This window comes from Calypte anna, unplaced genomic scaffold, assembly GCF_003957555.1.
Source record: "Calypte anna isolate BGI_N300 unplaced genomic scaffold, bCalAnn1_v1.p scaffold_147_arrow_ctg1, whole genome shotgun sequence".
Lineage (NCBI taxonomy): Eukaryota > Metazoa > Chordata > Aves > Apodiformes > Trochilidae > Calypte > Calypte anna.
In genome coordinates this window covers 604726-628360 of record NW_022045449.1, presented here as the reverse complement: position 1 = coordinate 628360, position 23635 = coordinate 604726, and the positions used below count along the sequence as shown (strand labels likewise).

At 47.9% G+C, this 23635-nt stretch overlaps 1 protein-coding gene, 1 long non-coding RNA gene and 1 pseudogene across 2 annotated transcripts; 1 reads left to right on the top strand and 2 right to left on the bottom strand.

Moving 5' to 3' along the window:
- Nucleotides 1-286: 286 nt before the first annotated feature.
- On the top strand, nt 287-22779 carry LOC115600236. Its single transcript, XR_003988865.1, has 2 exons — nt 287-398; nt 22748-22779. It is a non-coding gene; the product is annotated as an uncharacterized LOC115600236 (long non-coding RNA).
- On the bottom strand, nt 14702-21783 carry LOC103536263 (zinc finger protein 2). The gene is made up of 2 exons (XM_030468524.1): nt 21199-21783; nt 14702-15943 (listed from the first exon to the last, which is right to left on the bottom strand). Exon 2 carries the CDS (start codon nt 15768-15770, stop codon nt 15003-15005), a length of 768 nt encoding a protein of 255 aa, XP_030324384.1. The 5' UTR covers nt 15771-15943; nt 21199-21783; the 3' UTR covers nt 14702-15002.
- The window catches only part of LOC115600224, a 147574-nt pseudogene continuing 143344 nt past the window's right edge, over nt 19406-23635 (bottom strand).

The window sequence follows — 23635 nt, the reverse complement described above, 5'->3', positions numbered from 1 at the left end:
GCACTGGGAGGGGATCGGGAGCACTGGGAGGGACCTGGGGGGGATCTGGGGTCCAGGGGGGTTCCGGGAGGTTTTAGCGGCCGCTCTTTTACCTCTCTCCTCCCACGCCGCTTTCAGCGCAGCCGCGGTGACGTCATAGAAATGTCGCGCGACCGGGCCGCAGGGGAGGGGCGTTCGGAGAGGCGCAAAGCACGACGGGAGCTGAAGGCGAAGGGCGCGCGGTGAGTGGCGGAACCTCGCAAAGGCTGATGGGAAATGCAGTCCGGAATCGCCAAGGACTGACCCGACCCGACACACCGCAGAAACGACCCAAAATCTCCCCCAAATCGCCCCGAAATGCCCCAAACTGGAGCCCAGCCGGCACGGAACGGCCAGGAAGCACCAAATAGCCACCAAAGGTACACAGAAAAGAGGATTTAGGAGTAAAAATTCTAGGATTTGCGGTTGAAAAGCGGGCGTAGGGGTTGAGAAATGGGCATTCGGGGTAGAAAACGGAGGGATTTGGGGTGGAAAAGGGAGATTTGGGGTCTAAAAGGGTTTTTTTTTTTGGTAAAAACTCAACGATTTAGGGTGTAACGTGTAGGATTTGGGATCAGAAATGGGCATTTTTTCATAAAAACGAAGGGGTTTAGGGTCGAAAAGATGTATTTGGAGATGAAAAGAGGGTTGGGCAGGCAGTCCGGAGTGGCTCAGGCATTTCCTGGAAATCTGTGCTTGATGCTGGTCCTGCTCTGCCTCGGCTCCCGCTCACCATCGGGACATTCCTCTGTCTCCATTGTGACCCTGAACAGGGAGCCCTGAGAACTCAGGTGGCAATGCTGAGGTGCAGGGGCTGTGCTGCTGCAGGGAGGCAGCCCCAACGCACCCAGAAATTGAAGGCGAGGAGGGAAAGATGGTCAGCAAATGATTATCACCCCTTTCCTTTTCCCTTCCTTCCCCTGCTACATCACTTTTCCTCATTTGGCTTAGATGGCTCAGGTACCTCGTCTCTGGAATTCAGTTTTCCCTGCTTTTCTCTCCCAAGTGCACACTATTTGTAACTCTGCTGCCTAGCAGACCCTTCACAGCACCTTCAACAGCTCAGCTGGAAACTCCTGGAAATTCTTATTCGGTGGAAAGAGATGGACTCTTCAGAGACAGAGTTGCTTCATTAGGAAAAAGGTCTTTCAGGGAGTTGTGACCCCTGGTCCTGCTTAGTGTCCTTACTTCTGCATTCCCCTAAAGGCCTTTTCAGCACGGTGGAACTTTTCTCTCTCTCTCCCATTTTTCTGTTGCTTGAAAGCAGAATTTGTCTAATTCCTCTTCTGGGTGCTACTGAGAATAACATCATGTGTCTTAAGCTAAATGTGAGCAACTGAACATTCTCTCTCAATCCACAGAAACAGGCACAGCACTGTGGACACTCTTGTCTCCAATCAGAGGAGATCTAGTCTTCTACGAAGAGCAGTTTGGCCTTCTCAGAGGAGCTGTTCTTGTCCTTTCACTAAGAATGGAGTCCTTAAACAAAGTGTGAATTTATCCCGATGAGTTAGTGACTTCTGCCCAATTCTTTGTACAACAAACACAAATGCATGCTCAGGTACTCCACCTGCCAAGCAGGGAAAAAAAAGTCCTACAGCACTTTGTGGAGAAAGAGGAATGGGACAACTGCATATCACCAGTGGAGTTCCTCCTCCTCCTGGGACTGAGTGGTGTCCCCAGTCTTCAGGTGCCTCTCTTTCTCCTCTCTCTCATGATTTACCTGGTGATGATGTTTGGCAACCTCCTTGTTGTTGTGCACCAGTGACAGGTCAGCATCTTCACACGCCCATGTACTTCTTCCTGGAGAATTTCTCCAGTATGCAAATCTGCTATACCTCCACTATCCTGCCCAGGCTGCTGGCCAGCTTCCTAACCAGGGACAGAACAATTCCTGCTCAAGGCTGCGTGACACACTTCTTTTTCTTTGGCTGTTTTCCAGGTACTGCGTTATATCTGTTGGGTACCATGTCTGGTGATCAAGACATGGCCCTATGTCAACCCCTGATCTACACAAGCCTCATGGAGGGGAAGGTCTGTCTTCAGTCCTGGCTGGCCCTTGGCTAGCAGGATTACTGATGGCTACCAGAGTCACTGGACAGTTCTCTAGGTTACAGTTCTGTGGTCCCAATGATATGAATCACTTCTTCTGTGGTTTTGCCCCATTGCTAGAGCTTGCCTGCAGTGACAGCAGGGTGCTCAGACTGGTTACCTTCCTAATATGTGTCCTGGATGTAGTCTTCCTCTCTGTGTTCCCATTGGGATCCTACATCCGCATCATAGCTGCCATCCTGAGGCTCCAACCACCATGTGGAGGCAGAAGGCCTTTTCCCCCTGCTCATCTCACTTCATTATGGGCAGTGTTTTCTACAGCACCCCCAACGTTGTCTACATGGTACCCAGGACAACCCCACTGAGACAGCTCAACAAAGTGCTCTCCTTTTTCTTCACCAACCTCACGCCCATGGTCAGTCCCCTCCTCTACAGCCTGGGGAACAGGGAAGTCAAGAGGGCTCTTGGGAATGCACTCAGAAAAAACATGGCCTGAATTCACTGAGAGCTCATACTAGTTGTGATTCCCCCAGAAAAGAACAGGTTGTGGTTGAGTCAAGTGTGGACAAATCATAAGTGTGGACAAAAAAAATAATTTGTCCATCTGGTATAACGTTACAAGTGCAGAATCTTGCAGGTGACCTATTGGACTGCTCAGTGACCTACTGAGCTGCTTGGATCCCCACAAGTCCATGGGACCAGATGGGATCCACCCAAGGGTGATGAGAGAGCTGGCAGAAGAGCTTGCCAAGCCTCTCTCTATCATCTACCAACAATCCTGGCTCACTGGATGATTGGAATTTGGCAAATGTCACGCCAGTCCACAAAAAGGGCCAGAAGGAGAACCCGGAAAACTACAGGCCTGCCTAGTTGGCCTTGGCAGTGTCTTGTTTTTTAAAAGCAAGATCTGTACTTAAAAGACAGAAGATGATCACACTGCTTTAGTGGAAAGTTACAGGAATTAATCCCGCCAGGAGTTAACCCTGTCAGGGTCTTTCTCTGTTTTTTGCCTAAGAAAGAAACTTTGTTTAAAAGAAGAGCCTTCGCTGGATTAAAGTGATTAAAATAAAACTGAACAAAATATCTGTCTGCTGTCTCTGCTCAGTGTATCAGGAATGAATGGGAAGCGAAACCCCCTACCGGGGTGCAGCAGCCCTGGGAAGGCTGCTCTGTGCCTGGAGCACAGAGCACAAGGGTCTTGAGGAGCACAAGGGCCAGGGCTGTTGTGCTGGGCTGGGCAGAGGTGATGGCCCCAAGGGGCTGCAGAGCTCTGCGGATCTCCTGGAGAGGAGAGCAGGGGACACAGGGTGCCTCCTGCTCCTTTTGCCATGCATGGTCACCCATCTGGGGCTCTGAGCTCTCTCTGCCCCCCAGGAGCTGCTGTGCCCTTCAGAGGGGCTGGGGCTCTGGTGGGACTGCCCAGAGCAGCCTGGGCTGGGCACTGGTGTGGGGCCAGCAGCAACTGGGCTGTGCTGGGAGAGAGGGGAGGGGAGGTGGGAGAGCCTGGAGGGAGCTGTTCTGGGCTGGCAAGTGAAACCCTGGCAGAGAAAGCCATGGGTGTCCTCAGCTGAGGCTGAGTCTTTTTGCCAGAGCATCTCCATCCTCCTGCTGGTCTCAGTACCTGCATGGGGGGAACTCCCAGCCATGGCCGGGCTCTCTCCTGGCCCAGAGCCAAGCAAAGCCTGGTGCAGAGCTGTCGCTGAAGCCCCACAGCTGACATGGTTTGTCCAGGAGCTGGAGATGCTGCCCAAGAAGATGGCCAGGGGGTGACATAGAACCAAAGCACAGTCAGAAGCCTTCACAAAATCACCTTGTAAGCTTCAGAGTGGAGGAAAAGAACAAGAAGTCCCATCCTCAGGGTATCCTTGTGTTAGAGGTTTACCTAGAAGGTTTCTGGATCAGCCCAGGATTTTGTTTTCAAGGCAAAGCCAGTGAGAGCAGAGAGACACCAGAGAAGGTCTGGAAATGCTGGGATGAGAGTTAGGTGGGAAAGCAGGAAGGGTGACAACAGCCTGAAGGGAAGGAGCTGCAGGCATGGACTGTGTAGGACAGCCTGCCGGAGAGGTGCCCAAGGGCTCTGTCAAGGAGTGAGGTCATTGTCCCCTTGGCCATAGCAGTGTCCTGGGCCACCAAGGCTGGGGAGAGGAAACTTTTTATTGTGACTCTCAGGATCTTCCTTCCCAGGGCCTGGGGTCAGGGCTTGGCCTTTCTGCTGAATCCAACAAACCTAAGGGTTTTCTCAGCATTACAGCCACCAGCACAGAGCCTTTATCTCCTGCAATCATGGCCTCCAGGGACCTGCTCTAACAAGGCCATGGGGAGGCTCTGGCAGGCTCAGAGAGGCCCATCAGTGCTTGAAGGTATTTTGGGTTTTGCTTCTGACTTTATCAGAGATTTTTTTCATTCTTCTCTCAATATCTGAAGTTCATGTAATGAGCTTCAAAAGCCCAAAGGAGCTCCTTATCTTTTGGTTTTTTCCTTCATGTCTTCAAGACCTGTAGAGCTCCTTGGAGATTTTAATTTTGTTCCCGGTGGATATCAGGAGGAAGATTTCAATGTGCACTTTTACACTCTTATTTGAAAGGAAATATTTCATTACTTTGTACTTCAGAGGTGTCGTGTTTTGGGCCAGGATAAAGGTGATTTTCTGTCTTGTACTTTTGCTTTTAGCTAAGTCTCTTGTAAGTAGCTGCACTTGCTGAAATTAACAGCAAGTTTCTCAGACAGTGTGCGCTTCTAGGACTGATAACACTCGATGTTTACAGTTACTGGTAGAGACTGGTATGCAGAGCCAAGGACACTGCTCAGCTCTGAGGAAAACTTTTACCCTCCAGAAGGAAGAGGTCCCACCTGCAGCCTTCCTTTGGGGCGGAACGGACAAGATAGATGCCAGAACTGACCAAATAGAGGATTCCATCCCATATACATCATAGTATAAATTTGAGGGATCATGAGGGCCAAGCCAGATTTCCTGCTTCCAGCTTCCAGCTGCCTACCCTTCCTGCCTTTCCTGCTTCCCTTCCTTCACCCGGCATCCTGGAAGGATTCCATCTGTTCGTCCGCCTGTGCTTCTGATCCATGCCAGCCCATATCTGTGTGTTCCTGCCTCCAGTTCCCAACTGCTGCCGACTCCAGGAGTCCAGCCTGGACTTTCCCAGGGCTGCCCTGCAGCTTCAGTGGTGACGTGAGAGTTACTGGGTGAAAAGGGGGGAGGAATGTGGTTTCCATTTTCCTGCATATTTGTATATATTTAGTGATTTTTCCTATTTATCATTACTGTTTCATTGAAGTTGTGTAGTTTAGTTTCCAACCCATAAGTCTCTCTCCCTTATTCTCTCTCCTTTCTTTATCAAGGAGGAGAGAGAGATTAATAGAGAGCATCTGTTATTCGGTTTAATTGCCGGGCCAGTGTTAAACCGTAACAACTGGTTTATTCTGGTTTATATTGGCCTATACTGGTCTATACTCGTTTGAACTGCTTATATTCATTTATACTGGTTATACTGATCTATACTGGTCTATACTGGTCTGTACAGGTCTATATAGGTTTATACTGGTTATACTGGTTAAACTGGTCTACACTGGTCCATACTGGACTATACTGGTTTATACTATTTATATTTGTTTATACTGGTTATACTGGTCTATACTGATTATACTGGTTTATACTGGTTATTCTGGTCTATACTGGTTAATACTAGTTTATACTGGTCTGTACTAATCTATACTGGTTGTACTGGTTTATACTGGTTTATTCTAGTCTATAGTGTATTTATTACATTTATTATTATATACTGTATATTAGATATTTTAATATTACTTATTATAATAATAACACTGTTTATAATGTTATGTTTTATACAATACATGATATAATAAATATATAATATATACCATATGTCATATATAATATAATGTAACAAAATACGTAATGCATATTTAGTATATAATATTTGATATATAACATATAACATGAATCATAATATAGAATATAGAATATAGATTATAGAATATAGAATATAGAATAAAATGTTGCAATATAATATATCATAAATATTAAAATAATAATTATTACTAATTTTTAATATTGCTCATTAGACATTTTTTATAAATCTACATTATTATGCTTCGTTATTATTTAATTTATTATGTTTATTATATAAGATTATATTTATTATTATATTAATTTATTCCTTATTTATTATATACTGTATACCATTGTTTATTATATATTTTTAAATAACTTATTACTTTCATTATATATTGTTATTTATTATATACATATTATATATATAATACTGTATATTTATAGTATGTATGGCATATATATAGTATATATATTATATATGTGTTTGTTATATATTATTATTATTATTTCTATTATTTTTTAGGAATTATATATGTACCATGTATTATATTTTCATAGTTATTTTTATTATTACATATTTTTAATTATTGTTATTAATGTATTATTACTTAATTTATCTGTTGGTTATATTCGTTATATTATATATTATATGTATTATTCTATATTAATATTTATTGTTATTTAAATTACTTACAGTCATTTATTCCTATAATTATTTATATTTATTATTATTTACTTCATTCTCGTTTTATTATGTTTTTAAACTAATTTTTATTTATTTATTATTTTTCTTTTTATTATTTAAATACCATTATTTAATATTATTTAATATTATGTTTTTATTTATTTATTTATTTTTATTCTTTATGTTATTTTTTTACTTTTTATTTTTATTTTTTATTTTAATAATTATTATTTATTTAAATATTTTATGTATTTATTTATTTATTCTTTTATTTTAAGACTCTATTTTATTAAGTAATTAATTTAATTAATTTCAATCAATTTTCCTTTTATTCCCCATTTTATTTCTCTGATTGTTCCCCCCCAGCCCCTCATTTCCAGCTTTGGAGACCTCAATAGAGGGCCGCGAATCGGCGTTAATTGGGCTGCGCTTCAACAGGGGACCTAAAGAGGGGGGAGGGATTTGGTCACGAGCATCATTGGGGGGGAACCAGGGGGAAAGGGGCACATGGGAACAACACATGGGGTCAACATGGGATCTACATGTGATTAACATGTAATTAACACATGATTAACAGGGGGTTCAGGCCAATCACGGGGTTTTGTTGACACGGGATGGACACGGGGTCAACAGTCTAGGAAATTCCTAGAGTGTATAGAGGATTATTTCCTGCTCCAGCCGGTGAATGAGCCTACCAGGGATTAGCCCCGCTAGACCTCCTGTTCACAAACAGAGAGGGGCTGGTGGGAGATGTAGTGGTCGGTGGACGTCTGGGACTCAGCGATCAAAAAATAACAGAGTTTTCAGTCCTCAGGGATGCAAGGAGAGCCGTCAATAAAATCTCTACGTTGGACTTCCGGAGGGCAGATTGTGGCCTCTTCAGAAGACTGATTCAGACTGTACCCTGGGAAACAGCCCTTGGAAACAAAGAGGTCCAGCAGGGATGGACGTACTTCAACAGGGAGATTTTGAAAGAAATTAGGGTAAAGAAGAGAGCCCACCAATTATGAAAAAAGGGGTAATTACTCAGGAAGAATTTAGAAATAGAGTTAGGTTGTGTAGAAAGAAAATTAGAGAGATAAAGGCACAACTTGAACTGAATCTCGCCACCTCTGAGAAGGATAACAAAAAGACCTTCTACAGATACATCAATAGCAAAAGAAGGGGCAGGGAAAACCTCCATTCTCTACTGGACATGGGTGGGAATAGAGTTATCAAAGATGAAGGCCAAGGTATTTAACACTTTCTTTGCCTCAGTTTTCAACAGTAAGAGAGGTTGTCTTGATGGCAGGTGTCTTCTGGAGCTTGTAGAAAGACATGAGAATCTGAACAGTCCTGCTGTAATCCAGAAGGAAACAGTCAGTGACCTGCTGAGCTGCTTGGATCCCCACAAGTCTATGGGACCAGATGGTATCCACCCAAGGGTGATGAGAGACCTGGCAGAAGAGCTGGCCAAGCATCTCTCTATCATCTACCAACAGTCCTGGCTCACTGGAGACATCCCAGATGATTGGGAGTTGGAGAAGGTCACGCCAATCCACTAAAAGGGCAGGAAGGAGGACCCAGAAAACTACAGGCAAGTCAGCCTGACCTCAGTGCCTGGCAGGGTTATGGAACAGATCATCCTCAGTGTAATCACACAGCACCTGCAGGATGGGCAAGGGATTAGACCCAGCGAGCACGGGGTTAGGAAGGGCAGGTCCTGTCTGAACAACCTGATCTCCTTTTATCATCAGGTGACCCTCCTGGTGGATGAGGGGAAGGCGGTGGATGTGGTCTACCTGAACTTCAGCAAGGCCTTTGACACCGTCTCCCACAGCATTCTCCTGAAAAAGCTATCAGCTCACAGCTTGGACAGGAGCACCCTGTGCTGGGTTAGGAACTGGCTGGAGGGCCAAGCCCAGAGAGTGGTGCTGAACGGTGCTGATCCAGTTGGCGGCCGGTCACTAGTAGTGTCCCCCAGGGATCAGTGTTGGGCCCAGTTCTGTTCAGTATCTTTACTATCTGTTACTATATCTTTACTGATGTTTAGATGAGGTAATTGAGTCCATCATCAGCAAATTTGCAGATGACACTAAGCTGGGGGGGAGTGTGGATCAGTTGGAAGGCAGGAGGGCTCTGCAGAGGGACCTGTACAGATTGGAGAGTTGGGCTGATTCCAATGGGATGTGGTTCAACAAGGCCAAGTTCTGGGTCCTGCACTTTGGCCACAACAACCCGATGGGGAGCTCCAGGCTGGGGACAGAGTGGTTGGAGATCAGCCAGACAGAGAGGGACCTTGGAGTCTGGATTGACAGGAAGCTGAACATGAGCCAGCAGTGTGCCCAGGTAGCCAAGAAGACCAATGGCATCTTGGACTGTATCAGGAACAGTGTGGCCAGCAGGTCCAAGGAAGTGGTTCTGCCCCTGTACTCAGCCCTGGTGAGGCCACACCTCGAGTACACTGTGTCCAGTTCTGGGCCCCTCAGTTCAGGAAGGATATCGAGGTCCTAAAGCAGGTCCAAAGGAGGGCAACTAGGCTGGTGAAGGGACTCAAACACAGATCCTATGAGGAGAGGCTGAGGGAGCTGGGGGTGTTCAGGCTGGAGAAGAGGAGGCTCAGAGGAGACCTCATCACTCTCTACAACTACCTGAAAGGAAGTTGTAGCCAAGTGGGGGATGGTCTCTTTTCCCAGGCATCTCTCAGCAAGACAAGAGGGCACGCTCTCAAGTTGTGCTGGGGGAGGCTTAGGTTGGACATTAGAAAGAATTTCTTTACTGAGAGGGTGATCAGACATTGGAATGGGCTGCCCGGGGAAGTAGTGGATTCTCCATCCCTGGAATATTTAAAAAGAGACTGGATGTGGCACTCAGTGCCATGGTCTAGTAACTGCAGCAGTAGTGGATCAAGAGTTGGACTTGATGATCTCTGAGGTCCCTTCCAACCCAGCCAATTCCATGATTCTATGATTCTGACGCTGCTCCAGGACAGCCCTGCTCTGACAAACCTTTTCCTCCTGCCCACCAAAATTCTCCGCAAGGATCCCAGCAGCTGTGGCACAGGCTGCCAGCTGGAGAAGGAAGACCCCCTCCAGGAAGCCAAGCTTCACTGCCCTGCAGCCAGAGACTTACCATGGCAGAGGCTGGGAAGATTTCTCTCTCCCCCAGCCCAGGCAGCTCTCAGCTCCCCTCCCAGCCCAGGCTGCCTTTCTCCTCTCTCTCCCTCCTCTCTCTCCCCTGCCCTGCTGCCTGCAGGCAGTGCCCTCAGCCCTGCTGCGCTCTGCAGAGGAGCTGCTCCTGCCCAGAGCTCTCTCTCTGCAGCACTCTCTGCTAGGCAGCAGCTCTCTCAGGCTCAGGAGCCCAGCCCAGCAGCACAGGACCAGTGCCAGACTTTGCCACTTGCTCAGCTCTCTCAGGGCTCCCTCCAGCTCTCCCTGGGGCTCCCCAGGAACCCAGTGGGACACACACTGAAGTCATCATTGCTCGTGTCCCCTCCCTCCCTCCTTTACAGCACAGCCAGTTCCTCTCTAGAGACAGAACCTCTGCTTCTCCCACTCTCCCACTGGACACCCAGGCAGTGCCAGGGGGAATCTGCTTTCCCTCCTCTGCCCATGCAAGCCACGGGTGACACTGGAGGTGCCAGGGATGCTCCCCTGACTGAGGGCAGCTGCTCAATTGAGTGGGCAAGCACAGCCCTGTGGGGCTACAGCACATGTCAGGGCACTCCAGCACAACCACCTGCTGCTGGCACAACAGCACAGGACTGTCACATCCTATGGCCTGACCCAGACAGCAGCCAAAGGAGATTCCATCTCCCAGGCGAGACTTTCCCTTTGAGGGAAAAGTTACCCTTGGAGGGTAAACAAAGAGTGACAGCCTCCTGAGACCATCCAAATACTCCCTGGTCAGATTAAGATGAAATGACACTCAAGGTCTTTTTGTCTACAGTCAAAATATCAATTCTGTTGCTCCTACAATTAAAGTTTATTTTCGAGCAAGTTTTAGGGAACACAAATTAGTCATAAGTATGTATGAATATAAATATTATAAAGGCACAAAAGTAGATACTTCATTGTTCAGGCTGTGCAATCACAAGGGCTGATTGCTTGGGTCACAAAAACCACATGCTCAAATGACATCTCAACAATCCAGTCCCCTCACCCCATGAGTCCAAATAGCACAAGGCATGATGATATCATAAGGCAATAGCATAAGGCAATTATATCATGATGGCTACAAGCTTAGCATCTTCACTCCAGATTCTTCAGTTCAGGCAGTTGTGATATGTATGATGTGCAGAGTCCTTGTTCTTCAAGCAGTGTCACCTCCAAAGCTTAGGGTTCTTTAGCAACATCCTCGGGACTTGATGTACCTGTGAATTTAGTTCTCCAAAAGCATTTCTAATTCCATTGTTCAAAAGGAGTGTTTGACACACTGATGTCTTTTAGGATAGGGCACTGGAGATTAGAGAATTTTTGGTGGCATTATGTGGAGCAACTCTTTACAGTGATCACAAACTTCATAACCGTATAGCATAACAAAACTGAATAAGAATGAAAAATTTACAAAATATCAAAATTATAAATACAGAAAGTACCCATTTTGAGTACATTTTTCTCTATCTTCTAATTGAGAAGGTTAATTACAACATTTAATTTTAATTCCACCATTAGTTACTATAATAATTAATTTTTTAAAAATTTCTTTCTGGTTGGAAATCGCCTTTTAAATTTGTCCCTATGTCTTAAGATTCATCCTAAAGAGTACAAGGGGTATACAATTCCTCTTCCCTGAATTTCCATGATATCTCAATCCAAGCATTGCACCTGCTGTCTCTTAGCCTGACAAGGCAGAGGTGCTGAGGGAGTCTCTGATCAAACAGGTGGATGTGCACTGGAGTCCACTCCAGTCCCTCCTCCTGTCACATGCAGCAAGACAAACTAGGCAAAGCAGAGCAGTGCAGTCCCATTCAGGTCACCTAACCTTTTGTCCCAAATCTGGGTTTCATCACCCAGTGTGCATGAAGCCAGTCAAACACACAGAGCTGAGATACTGGGTTTTTTCTCAACAATGAGCAGGGTTGGGTGCTGGGTGGTAATTCCACAAAGGCAGCACTTTAACATCTGTAACACCAGATGTGAGGTGACAGTGAACCTCATCATTACTGATAACTGACACCACTGACTGATACAGAATGAAAGGATATAATGTCAGATCACCAATTATAGGAGCAATTCTTTCTCTAGTAAAACAAAACAGCATTAACAAGCCTTCATTGTCTTAGTCTTCATTACTGTGTCTTTTGGATGACCTGCAGCACTTGTCTTTCTTTTCTGGCAATCCAACACACTCTCATTAGTTTTTCTCATTTGGCTCTGAGTGATATGTTTTCCAAAGTAAGTACATTCCATTTTCACATATACCCTTGCCATACCCACACCTACCACCGTCTCCCACAGCATCCTCCTGAAAAAACTGTCAGCCCGCAGCTTGGACAGGAGCACCCTGTGCTGGGTTAGGAACTGGCTGGAGGGCCGGGCCCAGAGAGTGGTCCTGAACGGGGCTGCATCCAGTTGGCGGCCGGTCACAAGTGGTGTCCCCCAGGGATCAGTGTTGGGCCCAGTTCTGTTCAACATCTTCATTGATGATTTAGATGAGGGGATTGAGTCCATCATCAGCAAATTCGCAGACGACACTAAGCTGGGGGGGAGTGTTGATCAACTAGAAGGCAGGAGGGCTCTGCAGAGGGACCTGGACAGACTGGAGAGTTGGGCTGATTCCAACGGGATGAGGTTTAACACGGCCAAGTGCCGGGTCCTGCACTTTGGCCACAACAACCCCATGCAGCGCTACAGGCTGGGGACAGAGTGGCTGGAGAGCAGCCAGGCAGAAAAGGACCTGGGAGTCTGGATCGACAAGAAGCTGAACATGAGCCAGCAGTGTGCCCAGGTGGCCAAGAAAGCCAATGGCATCCTGGCCTGTATCCGGAACAGCATTGCCAGCAGGTCCAAGGAAGTGATTCTTCCCCTGTACACAGCCCTCGTGAGGCCACACCTTGAGTACTGTGTCCAGTTCTGGGCCCCCCAGTTCAGGAAGGATATCGAGGTCCTGGAGCAGGTCCAAAGGAGGGCAACCAGGCTGGTGAAGGGACTCGAGCATAGACCCTACGAGGAGAGGCTGAGAGAACTGGGGTTGTTCAGCCTAAAGAAGAGGCGGCTCAGGGGAGACCTCATCGCTCTCTACAACTACCTGAAAGGAGGGTGTAGCCAGGTGGGGGTTGGGCTCTTTTACCAAACGACTTTCAACAAGACAAGAGGGCATGGACTTAAGTTGTGCCAGGGGAAGTTTAGGTTAGATATTAGAAAGAATTTCTTTACGGAAAGAGTGATCCGTCATTGGAATGGGCTGCCCACTGAAGTGGTGGATTCTCCGTCCCTGGAGATATTTAAAAAAAGACTGGATGTGGCACTCAGTGCCATGGTCTAGCAACCGCAACGGTGGTTCAAGGGTTGGACTCGATGATCTCTGAGGTCCCTTCCAACCCAGCCAATTCTATGATTCTATGATTCTATGATTCTATGTTAGTGAACTAGTAAATTTCCACGAGACTCCTTATAAGAACTATTGCTTCTACAATTCCACTACTTCTTTCTATAAAACCATTGTATATATCTTTCATTAAACATAATTTTAAATTTCATTAATATTTTAAATATGAATTTTTGTAAAACTACAGATTTCACAAAAAATCAAGCAAGCAAAGTAGATGCTGTGGGGCTTTTCAGCCAGATTCTTTTCACTGAGCTCTCACCAACACTTTTAATCATCTTGAAAAAAAATCCAAGTTATAATTCTCTTATTTCAGGAGAGAACTGACAGAAGCCTTACTGCAGGCTGCTCGAGGTGTCCCATCACATCACCCATGGTCTCACAGAGGTTTCAGGAGAGCTCATCAAGCACCCCTCTTGACAGGCAAGGAGCAGTAACACTCCTCTGAAGAGCTGTGCCAGCTCCTGGAGTCTGCAGGTATCTACAAGGTGGTGAAGGGTCTGGAGAACAAGTGCTCTGAGGAGAGACTGAGGGAATTGGGAATGTGCAGTTTGGAGAAGAAGAGGCTGAGAGGAGAGCTGCTTGCTTTCTATAACTCCCTGAAAGGAGGTTGTGTTGAGGTGGGTGCTGGCCTCTTCTCTCAAGTGAACAATGAGAGGACAAGAGGACATGGCCTGAAGTTGCACCAGGATCTGAGGAAGAATTTCTTTTCTGAGAGAATAGAGAGGTGTTGGAATGGTCTGCCCAGGAAGGTGGTGGAACCACCATCCCTGGAAGGATTTAAAAACTGTGTAGTAGAGATGATCCTGCTCTGTTGCTGTCAGCATTGTCTGCTGCCTCCCTCTTCTGGTGCTCCCTCAGCTGCACTCCCAGCCTGCTGTGCAGGAAAAGTGTCGAGGATCCCATCCTACCACATCCCTTAAGGAGGGTGTCATAACTGTAAATACTTTCCTGTTTTTTGATTATTTGGAAAAAAAACCCTTCATGATGCTGAAACAAATATTAAATCTCAAATTTTGGATGGGACAGAAAGTGGTTCCTGAGCTGACTCAATTTTGTTGTCCACAAGAAGATGAAGAAAGCATCATTGGTGTGATGGAGCTTGGAAAATGAGGGCAACTTGACCCCTCATCCTTGGTGATGACTGTGATGGGTTGAGTAAGGAGAGATGAAATCTAATTTCCAGTAAAATCTCCCTTTTCACTGGGAATAGCTTTAATATTTTTAACTGGTATGGAGGCGTTGATGCTTCTTCAAATACGAGCTGTGACGGAAGCTCTTCCCACAGTCAGGACACTTGTAGGGACGTTCACCCCTATGGATCCGTAGGTGATAGGAGAGACTTGAGCTGGCTGTGAAGCTCTTCCCACACTCAGGGCACTTGTAGGGACGCTCTCCCCTATGTTTCCGTAGGTGTTTGGCGAGATTTGAGCCGGCTGTGAAGCCCTTCCCACACTGGGGGCAGGTGTAGGGTTTTTCCCCAGTGTGGACATGTTGGTGATTAATCCAAGAGGTGCTCCTGTTGAAGGCTTTCCCGCAGTGAGTGCAGGGATACAACTTCTCTCCTTTATGGATGCCATGATGCTTTTACAAATGGGATCTCTTAGTAAACTCCTTCCCACACTCCAGACACGTATAGGGTCTCTCTCCTGTGTGGATGCGGCGATGTTGTGATAAATAGGAACTCCGGGAAAACTCCTTCCCACATTCCAGACATTTCTAGAGTTTCTCTCCTTTGTGGATGCACCGATGCTTTGATAAATTGAAACTTTAATGTTTTTCACTGGCATGGAGGCTTTGATGCTTCTTCAAACCAGAGCGTTAACCGAAACTCTTCCCACACTCAGCACATCAGTAGGGACATTCACCCCTATGGATCCGTAGGTGTTGGGTAAGATTTGAGTTGGATCTGAAGCCCTTCCCACACTGGGGACATGTGTAGGGTTTTTCCCCAGTGTGGACATGTTGGTGATTAATCCAAGAGGTGCTGTTGTTGAAGGCTTTCCCGCAGTGAGTGCAGGGATACAACTTCTCTCCTGTGTGGATGAGGTGATGGTGCGATAATGCAGAACTCTGCGTAAACTCCTTCCCACACTCCAGACACTTATAGGGTCTCTCTCCCGTGTGGATGCGGTGATGCCGTGATAAATGGGAACTCCGGGAAAACTCCTTCCCACACTCCAGACACTTATAGGGTTTCTCTCCTGTGTGGATGCGGTGATGTTGTGATAATGCAGAACTCTGGGAAAACTTCTTCCCACACTCCAGACACTTATAGGGTCTCTCTCCTGTGTGGATGCCCTGATGCTGTGATAAATAGGAACTCTGGGAAAACTCCTTCCCACACTCCAGACACTTATAGGGCTTCTCTCCCGTGTGGATGTGGCGATGCTGTGATAAATTTGAACTCTGGGAAAACTCCTTTCCACACTCCAGACACTTATAGGGTTTCTCTCCCGTGTGGAGGAGGCGATGCCGTGATAAATTGGAACTATGGGAAAACCCCTTCCCACAGTCAGAACATTTAAAGGGTTTCTCACCCGTATGGATCCGTTGATGCTGGATAAAAGCTGGTCTCCTTCTAAAACCTTTCCCACAGTCAGGGCAGGTGTAGGACATGGTGCCTGTGTGATGGTGTCACCGTTGGACCAGATCCAAGCTGTCGCTAAACCGTCTCCTGCAGTCAGGACATCTCTGGGGTCTCTCACCCTGATCGATTTTCTGATGGTGAAGATGGGCTTAGCGGATCCTAAACTTTCTCCCCCGTTCCTCACTGGTGTCAAACTTTTCTCCTGCATGGATTTCAATGATTTTCAAAATTACACTTAGACCAAAATCTTTCCTATACTTAGGACACCAAGGGAGGTTTTTGCCCTGATGGAGGCATCCCATGTTTGAGAAAGAAGCCTCAGTATGGTGACAAAATAGGGTTTGAGCTTTTTTTGTGTTGGTGGCAGCCAAAACCTTCATCAAACATACTGTAGGTGAAAATGGAGTGCAAGGTAGAACAGGGAGGTTACCCATAGAGTTGGACACCCACTGATCATCCTTTACTTCATCTTTAGGAGCTACACTGGCAACCAAAACCCAAAGGGGCCATTGCGTGGGGCAGAGGGTGCTGAGGTTTTGAGCCACTGCTGGCATGAGCTGTGATGACCCAGTTGTGCTGACACTGCAAGAGGTAATTTAGGACTCCCCCATTGCTGTCTTAAACTCCTGGGATGATTCAGGGGTCTTATACCTCACCCTCACACTTTGATATGAGTTTGGGTCCATTGTCATGGTAACAAATCCCAACATGGCCTATAGGATTCTCCTACTGCACCCACATGCAGCATGAGCTGCCATCCAGTGGGATGAGTTGGGGTCTCCTAAGGGAGTCCCCGATTGTGACTTCTACACCCCGGGCTTATCAAGTCCCCTGAAAGGATTCCGGAATTGCCATCCTTATCCCTGGCTCGAGGGTGATTTGAGGGTTCCCAGTTGCAGACCCCAAACCCTTGGGATGACTTTGGGGTCCCCTATCACAGCCCTGCCCACCAGTATTTATTGAGCTCCCCCCATATTATTTTCAGGGAGCTAAAATCACAGCTCTTCCACCCTCCAGACAAGTTGGGGGGCTGCCAATCCCACCACCCTCATCCCAGGGATAAGTTTAGTTCCCCCCTCCCACCCATCCTCCACCCCCTCCCCATCTTGTGCTGCTCACCCCCAGTTTGGGCAGTACTGGGACAACCAGCCCCCTCCCATCACTTCCCATCACCTCCCACTACCTGCAAAGTGGACACAGACAAGGCTGGTGGGGGGGGGGATGCTCTGGTGGTCACCAGTTAGAGGGTCCCAGCTGCGGGGCAGGGGGTGTGGGTGCAGCCCGGGACGGTGGAGCAAAACCCCCCGGGAGCTGCAGTGTGATCCTGCTCCTTTTGCCATGCATGGTCACCCATCTGGGGCTCTGAGCTCTCTCTGCCCCCCAGGAGATGCTGTGCCCTTCAGAGGGGTTGGGGTTCTGGTGGAACTGCCCAGAGCAGCCTGGGCTGGGCACTGGTGTGGGGCCAGCAGCAACTGGGCTGTGCTGGGAGAGAGGGGAGGGGAGGCAGGAAAGCATGGAGGGAGCTGTTCTGGGCTGGCAAGTGAAACCCTGGCAGAGAAAGCCATGGGTGTCCTCAGTTGAGGCTGAGTCTTTCTGACAGAGCATCTCCATCCTCCTGCTGGGCTCAGTGCCTGCATAGGGGGAACTCCCAGCCCTGCCCAGGCTCTCTCCTGGCCAGCAGGGACTGCTGAGACCATCCCATCAGATAGAGCTGTCTCCAGTAGGAGTGCACCCTGTCCTGGGCTGTGCCTGCATGAAAGGCATCAAGGAGCAGCAGAGCTCATCTGGAGAGAAATCTCAGAAGGACAAGTGCCAGTGTCTGCCCCTGCAGGGGACTCACCCGGGCCATTGTACAGGTGGGGGCTGCCTGGCCGGGAGCAGCCCCGTGGGAAAGGTCTTGGTGGGCACTTGTCATGACCCCGGGAGGGCACCCAGGGAGACACAGCTCGCACCCCTTTGCTTTCTAAACTTCTTCTCAGAGAGGAGCCAAGGTGCTGCTGGATCCAACCTGAGTGCCAGACCTGGCCCTGCTGGGCAGAGGGACTGAAACCATACAGTCCCAGAAAATGCTCAACAGCTCCTCTGACACCACTGACTGGTACAGAGGGAAAGGACTGAGGGTAACATTATCACTTAGAGGAGCAATTCTTTCTCTAGGAAAGAAACAAAACAGGCCTAACAAAATCAGACAAACAAACAGCAAAAAGAGGAATGTCCTGGGGCATTCCTAAATCCCCAGCCCTGAGTAAGACTGAGTAGAGGGATGGGATCAGAAGCATCCATCCCAGACTCTGAGGCACACACTCTTCTCAGACGACATCACCCTTAATCTGAACTTGAGTTTTTACCCATCCCAGCAAAACTCCAGACTGTATCAGGAGGAAGTTTCCACAAAGGTGGTCTGGGCAGTCCTTTTGGAGTGATCATGAGAAATACAAGTCTGGTCTGTCACATCCCTTCACACCCAGACAGTTCTATGACTTTATGATGGAACTTCTCTTCGGAGTCCAAAACCTCCGCAAAGGTCACCTTGGAAGGTTCAGAATGGAGGGAAAGAACAAGAGGTTGCACCCAAAGAGTATCCTTGTGTTAGAGGTTTACCCAGAGGGGTTCTGGATCAGCCCAGGATTTTGTTTTCTACACAAAGCCAGGGGGAGCAGTGGGACACCAGAGAAGATCTGGTAAAGTTGGGGTGAGAGTTAGGTGGGAAATCAGGAAGGGTGACAACAGCCTGAAGGGAAGGAGCTGCAGGCAGGGACAGTGTAGGACAGCCTGCAGGAGAGGTGGCCAAGGGCTCTGTCAAGGAGTGAGGTCATTGTCCCCTTGGCCACCTGGAGGTTCCAGCGATGCTCCAACCTCACTCAGAGCAGCTGCTCAATTGAGTGGCCAAGCACAGCCCTGTGGGGCTACAGCAAATGTCAGGGCACTCCAGCACAACCACCTGCTGCTGGCACAACAGCACAGGACTGTTGAGAGTTTTTCAAAGAAAGCGGACATGTGAGCAATCCTGACTATTTAGCTTTAGCCAGAGGGAGCTAAGGGCCTTGAGGCCCAGCTGCAAGATTATTAAAAGATCAGCTATGTGCAAAAGATAAGGGAGTTGGCAGCAGAAAAGAAGAATAACAGGATGGGAAAGCATCGCATAGACAGCACATAAACAGTTGTATTTAACCAGTTCTGAGCCCCTGAGAAGAAGAAAATTATGGCAGATAAAAACTTGCAAACAGGATGCCTGCGATCAGCAAAGAAGGACAAGGACGATAAGCAGCACCCAATCGCAACATGACAAAAGGTGCATGGACAGCAACACGCAGCCAATCACATGAGCCACAAAGAAACCAAGACTGTATAAATGTAACGTTTTGCTTAATAAAATTGAGCTTTGTTGCTAACTCAGATTGAGTCGTCTCTCTGCTCCGTAAGCCCGCACCCTCCAACATATATGCGTGTTTCCTTGCTAAAAAAAGAGATAGACCTGAGCCCATTCAGACACCTCCCCTGACGAGTCGGTCATCATGATAATCACTTCCTTCTTTTACCTTGTGGGTCTGCAAAGAATCTAAAGATGTGGAAGCTTGGAAACTCTAAAGCTTGGAAAAAGCAGTGGCCTGGTGGGTCGGGTAATGAGACATGAGATCATAGCTCTGGAAAAAACTCAGCAGCTTTAGGGTCGATCACCCCTATGGAGGCACTGATGATTCAGCAAATGGGAGCTTCGCCTGAAGCTCTTGCAGCAGTGGGGACACGAGTAGGGTTTCTCTCCTGTGTGGAAGAGACGATGCCTGATGAGATCAGAGCTCCTGGCAAAGCTCTTCCCACAGTCAGGACACTTGCAGGGACGTTCATCCGTATGGATCCCTAGGTGTTGGGTGAGACCCCAGCTGGCTGGGAAGCCCTTCCCACACTGGGGACATGTGTAGGGTTTTTCCTCAGTGTGGACATGCTGGTGACGAATCCAGGAGGTGCTGATGTTGAAGACCTTCCCACAGTGAGTGCAGGGATACAACTTCTCTCCTGTGTGGATGCGATGATGTTTTCATATACTGGAATACCAGGAAAAATCCTTCCCACACTCCAGACACTTATAGGATCTCTCTCCTGTATGGATGGGGTGATAGCGTGATAAAGAGGTACTCTGGGTAAACTCCTTCCCACACGCAAAACATTTATAGGTTTTGTCCCCCATGTGGATCCGTTGATGCTCTGATAAACTGGAACTCCAGGTAAACTCCTTCCCACACTCCAGACACTTACAGGGTCTCTCTCCCATGTGGATGCGGAGATGCTGTGATAAATGGGAATTCTGGGTAAACTCCTTCCCACACTTGGAACATTTAAAGGGTTTCTCACCCGTATGCATCAGTTGAGGCTGGATAAAAGCTGGTCTCCTGCTAAAACCTTTCCCGCAGTCAGGACAGGTGTAGGACATGGTGCCTGTGGGATGGTGTCACCGTTAGACCAGATCCAAGCTGTCACTAAACCGTCTCCTGCAGTCAGGGCATCTCTGGGGTCTCTCACCCTGATGGATTTTCTGATGGTGAAGATGGACCCAGAAGATCCTAAGCCTTTTCCCACATTCCTGGATGATGACAAATTTTTCTCCTGGATGGATTCAATTATTTTTCATTCATGTCAAACTGTGACCAAAAGCTGTCTGATATTTGGGGAACCCAGAGAGCTTTTTGCCCCGATGGAGTCACCCCGTGCCTATGAAAGAAGCCATAGTGCAGTGACAAAGTAGAGGAAAGATTTTTGTGGGGTGAAGGCAGCCAAAACCTACATCAGTCCTCCTGTGGGTGAAAGTGGAGTGTGAGGTGGAATGAGGAGGTTACCCATAGAGTTGGACACCCACTGATCATCCTTTACTTCATTTTTAGGAGCTACACTGGCACCCAAAACCCAAAGGGGAATTGGGTCTGACCCAGGGTACTGGGGTTGTGAGCCCCTCCTGCCTTGAGTTGGGATCACTCCTTTGCACTTACACTCCATGAGATATTTTACTTCTCCCCTATTCCTGCCAAGAACCCTTGGGGTGATTTAGGTGTATTTTCGTGCCACCAGACATCTCTGCTATGATTTTGTGTTCCCCATTGTGGCACCAAATCCCCACCATGACTTGGGGGTTCCCCCATCACACCCACATCCAGGATCAGCTGTCATCCACTGGGATGAGTTGGGGTCTCCTGGGAGGTTTTTGGGTCCCTGATTGTGGCTTCTGAGCCCTGAGGTTATTAAGCCCCCTGGAAGGGTTCTGGCGTTGCCATGGTTACCTCTGGCTCCAGGGTGATTTCAGGGTCCCCACTTGCAGCCCCCACACCCTGGGGATGACTTGGGGGTCCCTATCACAGCCCCCACCCCACGATGAGTTGCGATTCCCTGGATGAGGTGGGGGGAGACCCACCCACAGCTCCTCCACCCTCCCTATTGGCTGGTGGTCACCATTCCCCCCACCCTCACCCCGGGGAGAAGTTTCAGGCTCAGTTTGTTTCTGGTCCTGGGACAGAATTCACTCTCAAATCATTGTTTTCTGTTCAGAGCACCTGGAGTTTGGGGAGGCTGCAGACTCCAACTCTGTGGGTGCACGGGAGGTCAGCAGTGTTGTGTTGGGTTCTCCCCAGCTCTGGAATCCTCTGGGATCCACAGGGACCATGGGCTCCAGGCCAGGGCAGCTGCTCCGACCTGGCCAAGCCCAGTCTTCCACACCAGGAGCACCAACACCCTCCCTGCAGAGCAGGAAGGTGGAGGAGATGACCTTTGAAGGTGCCTTCCAGCCCAAAGCAGTAGGGATCAGAACTGGGATGTTACTGGTGTGTCACTGGTGGCCCCCCAAGGCCCAGTGCCCCAGGCTGGAGGCACGGAAGCGGTGGGACTGGAATGTTACTGGTCCGAACCTCCTTAATACCCTGGGAGGACACTGGGAGGGAGTGGGAGGGAAATGGGGGAGACTGGGAGGCAGTGAGAGGCGATGGGAGGAACGGGGAGGGAGTCGGGGTCACTGGAAGGGACTGGGAGGTTATATGGGGGGACTGGGAGAAGGTAGAGGCAACTGGGAGAGACTGAGGGGGTGCTGGGACGGGACTGGGAGGAACTGGGAGGGATTGGAAGGGTATTGAGAGGAGCTGAAAGGCAACGGGAGGGCACTGGGAGGGGATCGGGAGCACTGGGAGGGACCTGGGGGGGATCTGGGGTCCAGGGGGGTTCCGGGAGGTTTTAGCGGCCGCTCTTTTACCTCTGTCCTCCCACGCCGCTTCCGTCGCAGCCGCGGTGACGTCATAGAACGCGCGACGGAACCTCGCAAAGGCTGATGGGAAATGCAGTCCGGAATCGCCAAGGACTGACCCGACCCGACACACCGCAGAAACGACCCAAAATCCCCCCCAAATCGCCCTGAAATGCCCCGAACTGGAGTCCAGCCGGCACGGAACGGCCAGGAAGCACCAAATAGCCACCAAAGTTACACAGAAAAAGGGATTTTGGGGGTAAAAATTCTAGGATTTGCGGTTGAAAAGCGGGCTTAGGGGTTGAGAAATGGGCATTCGGGGTAAAAAACGAAGGGATTTGGGGTGGAAAGGGGAGATTTGGGGTATAAAAGGGGTTTTTTTGGTAAAAACTCAACCATTTAGGGTGTAACATGTAGGATTTGGGATCAGAAATGGGCATTTTTACATAAAAATGAAGGGGTTTAGGGTCGAAAATGTGTATTTGGAGATGAAAAGAGGGTTGGGCAGGCAGTCAGGTGTGGCTCTGCCATGTAATAAACTCATGAGTCGAACAAAGTTTTAAGATCAATATATATTTATTGAGGTGTATGAGTAAGGCAGCACGCTGGGCGACCAGGGAGTTACAGCTCCACCAAGGTTCCCCCCAAACTGCAGCAAAGCAGGGTTTTTATACACGTTCATTCAGTTCTGGTTCTTTCAACTTTGCTTAACCTACAAAAGAGGCCCCTGGTTTCAACATCTATACCATATAGGGGTCTATTTGACCTTTTCCTATTACGTTACAGCTTGGTCTCAGAAAAATGGACAGAGCAAGACATTCCAGTCCTTATCGATTTCCCAGGATTGTGGTCCAGGATGTGGGTCCAGGATGTGGGTCCAGGATGTGGTGGTTACTGATAAATCTCTCCGATCAACAAAACAATCATGTTAAAGATGACAGTCTGTTTATCACAATTCCCCCCTTTTATTTTTTATTGCTTTGTTGATCAAAGCTAATAACCAGTTCATGTTCCAGTCCACGGGTCCGATCATTGGTGTCTTGAGAATTAAGTAATCTTCCAAGCATACAAGGGCCCAATGTAAAAATCAACAGCACCTTTATCAAAGGACCTCGTAAGGTGGACAATAACGTGGTTAACCAAGGAGATTGATTAAACCATGTTTCATACCAGGGCTGAGTGCTTGCTCGTTCACGTTTCCTTCTTTCTAGTCCCTCCCGTACTTTTGCCAAAGAGTCCTGTACCAGTTCATGTACAGCTTTTCCTTCATCATCTCTTTCCAAGCAGCAATTAGTTAGGTTGAATTTCCCACACACACACCCCCACCCTTCTTGTGCTAACAAATAATCTAAAGCTAAGCAATTCTGATATAAAAAGGTTCTCATTTGTGTATTCTGTTTCTCAATTAGCTGTAAAGCATCTCCTGTTTTATTTACAACAATTTCTACCACAGCTTGTAACCTAATGATTCTATTGATCATACAACAATTAGTGACATTCAAAGATTTAGCAATGTTTTCAGCCAAAATTTACCTGGCAGGTATTGATCAGGCATTTGGGGAAAAGGCTGGAACTACCAGCCTATGGAAACGACTCTTGTCAGCTGTAAGGGAGAGATATCCCTATAAAGAAGAAATAGACTGCCCACAGATCAAAGCAGCCAAACTTGGAAAA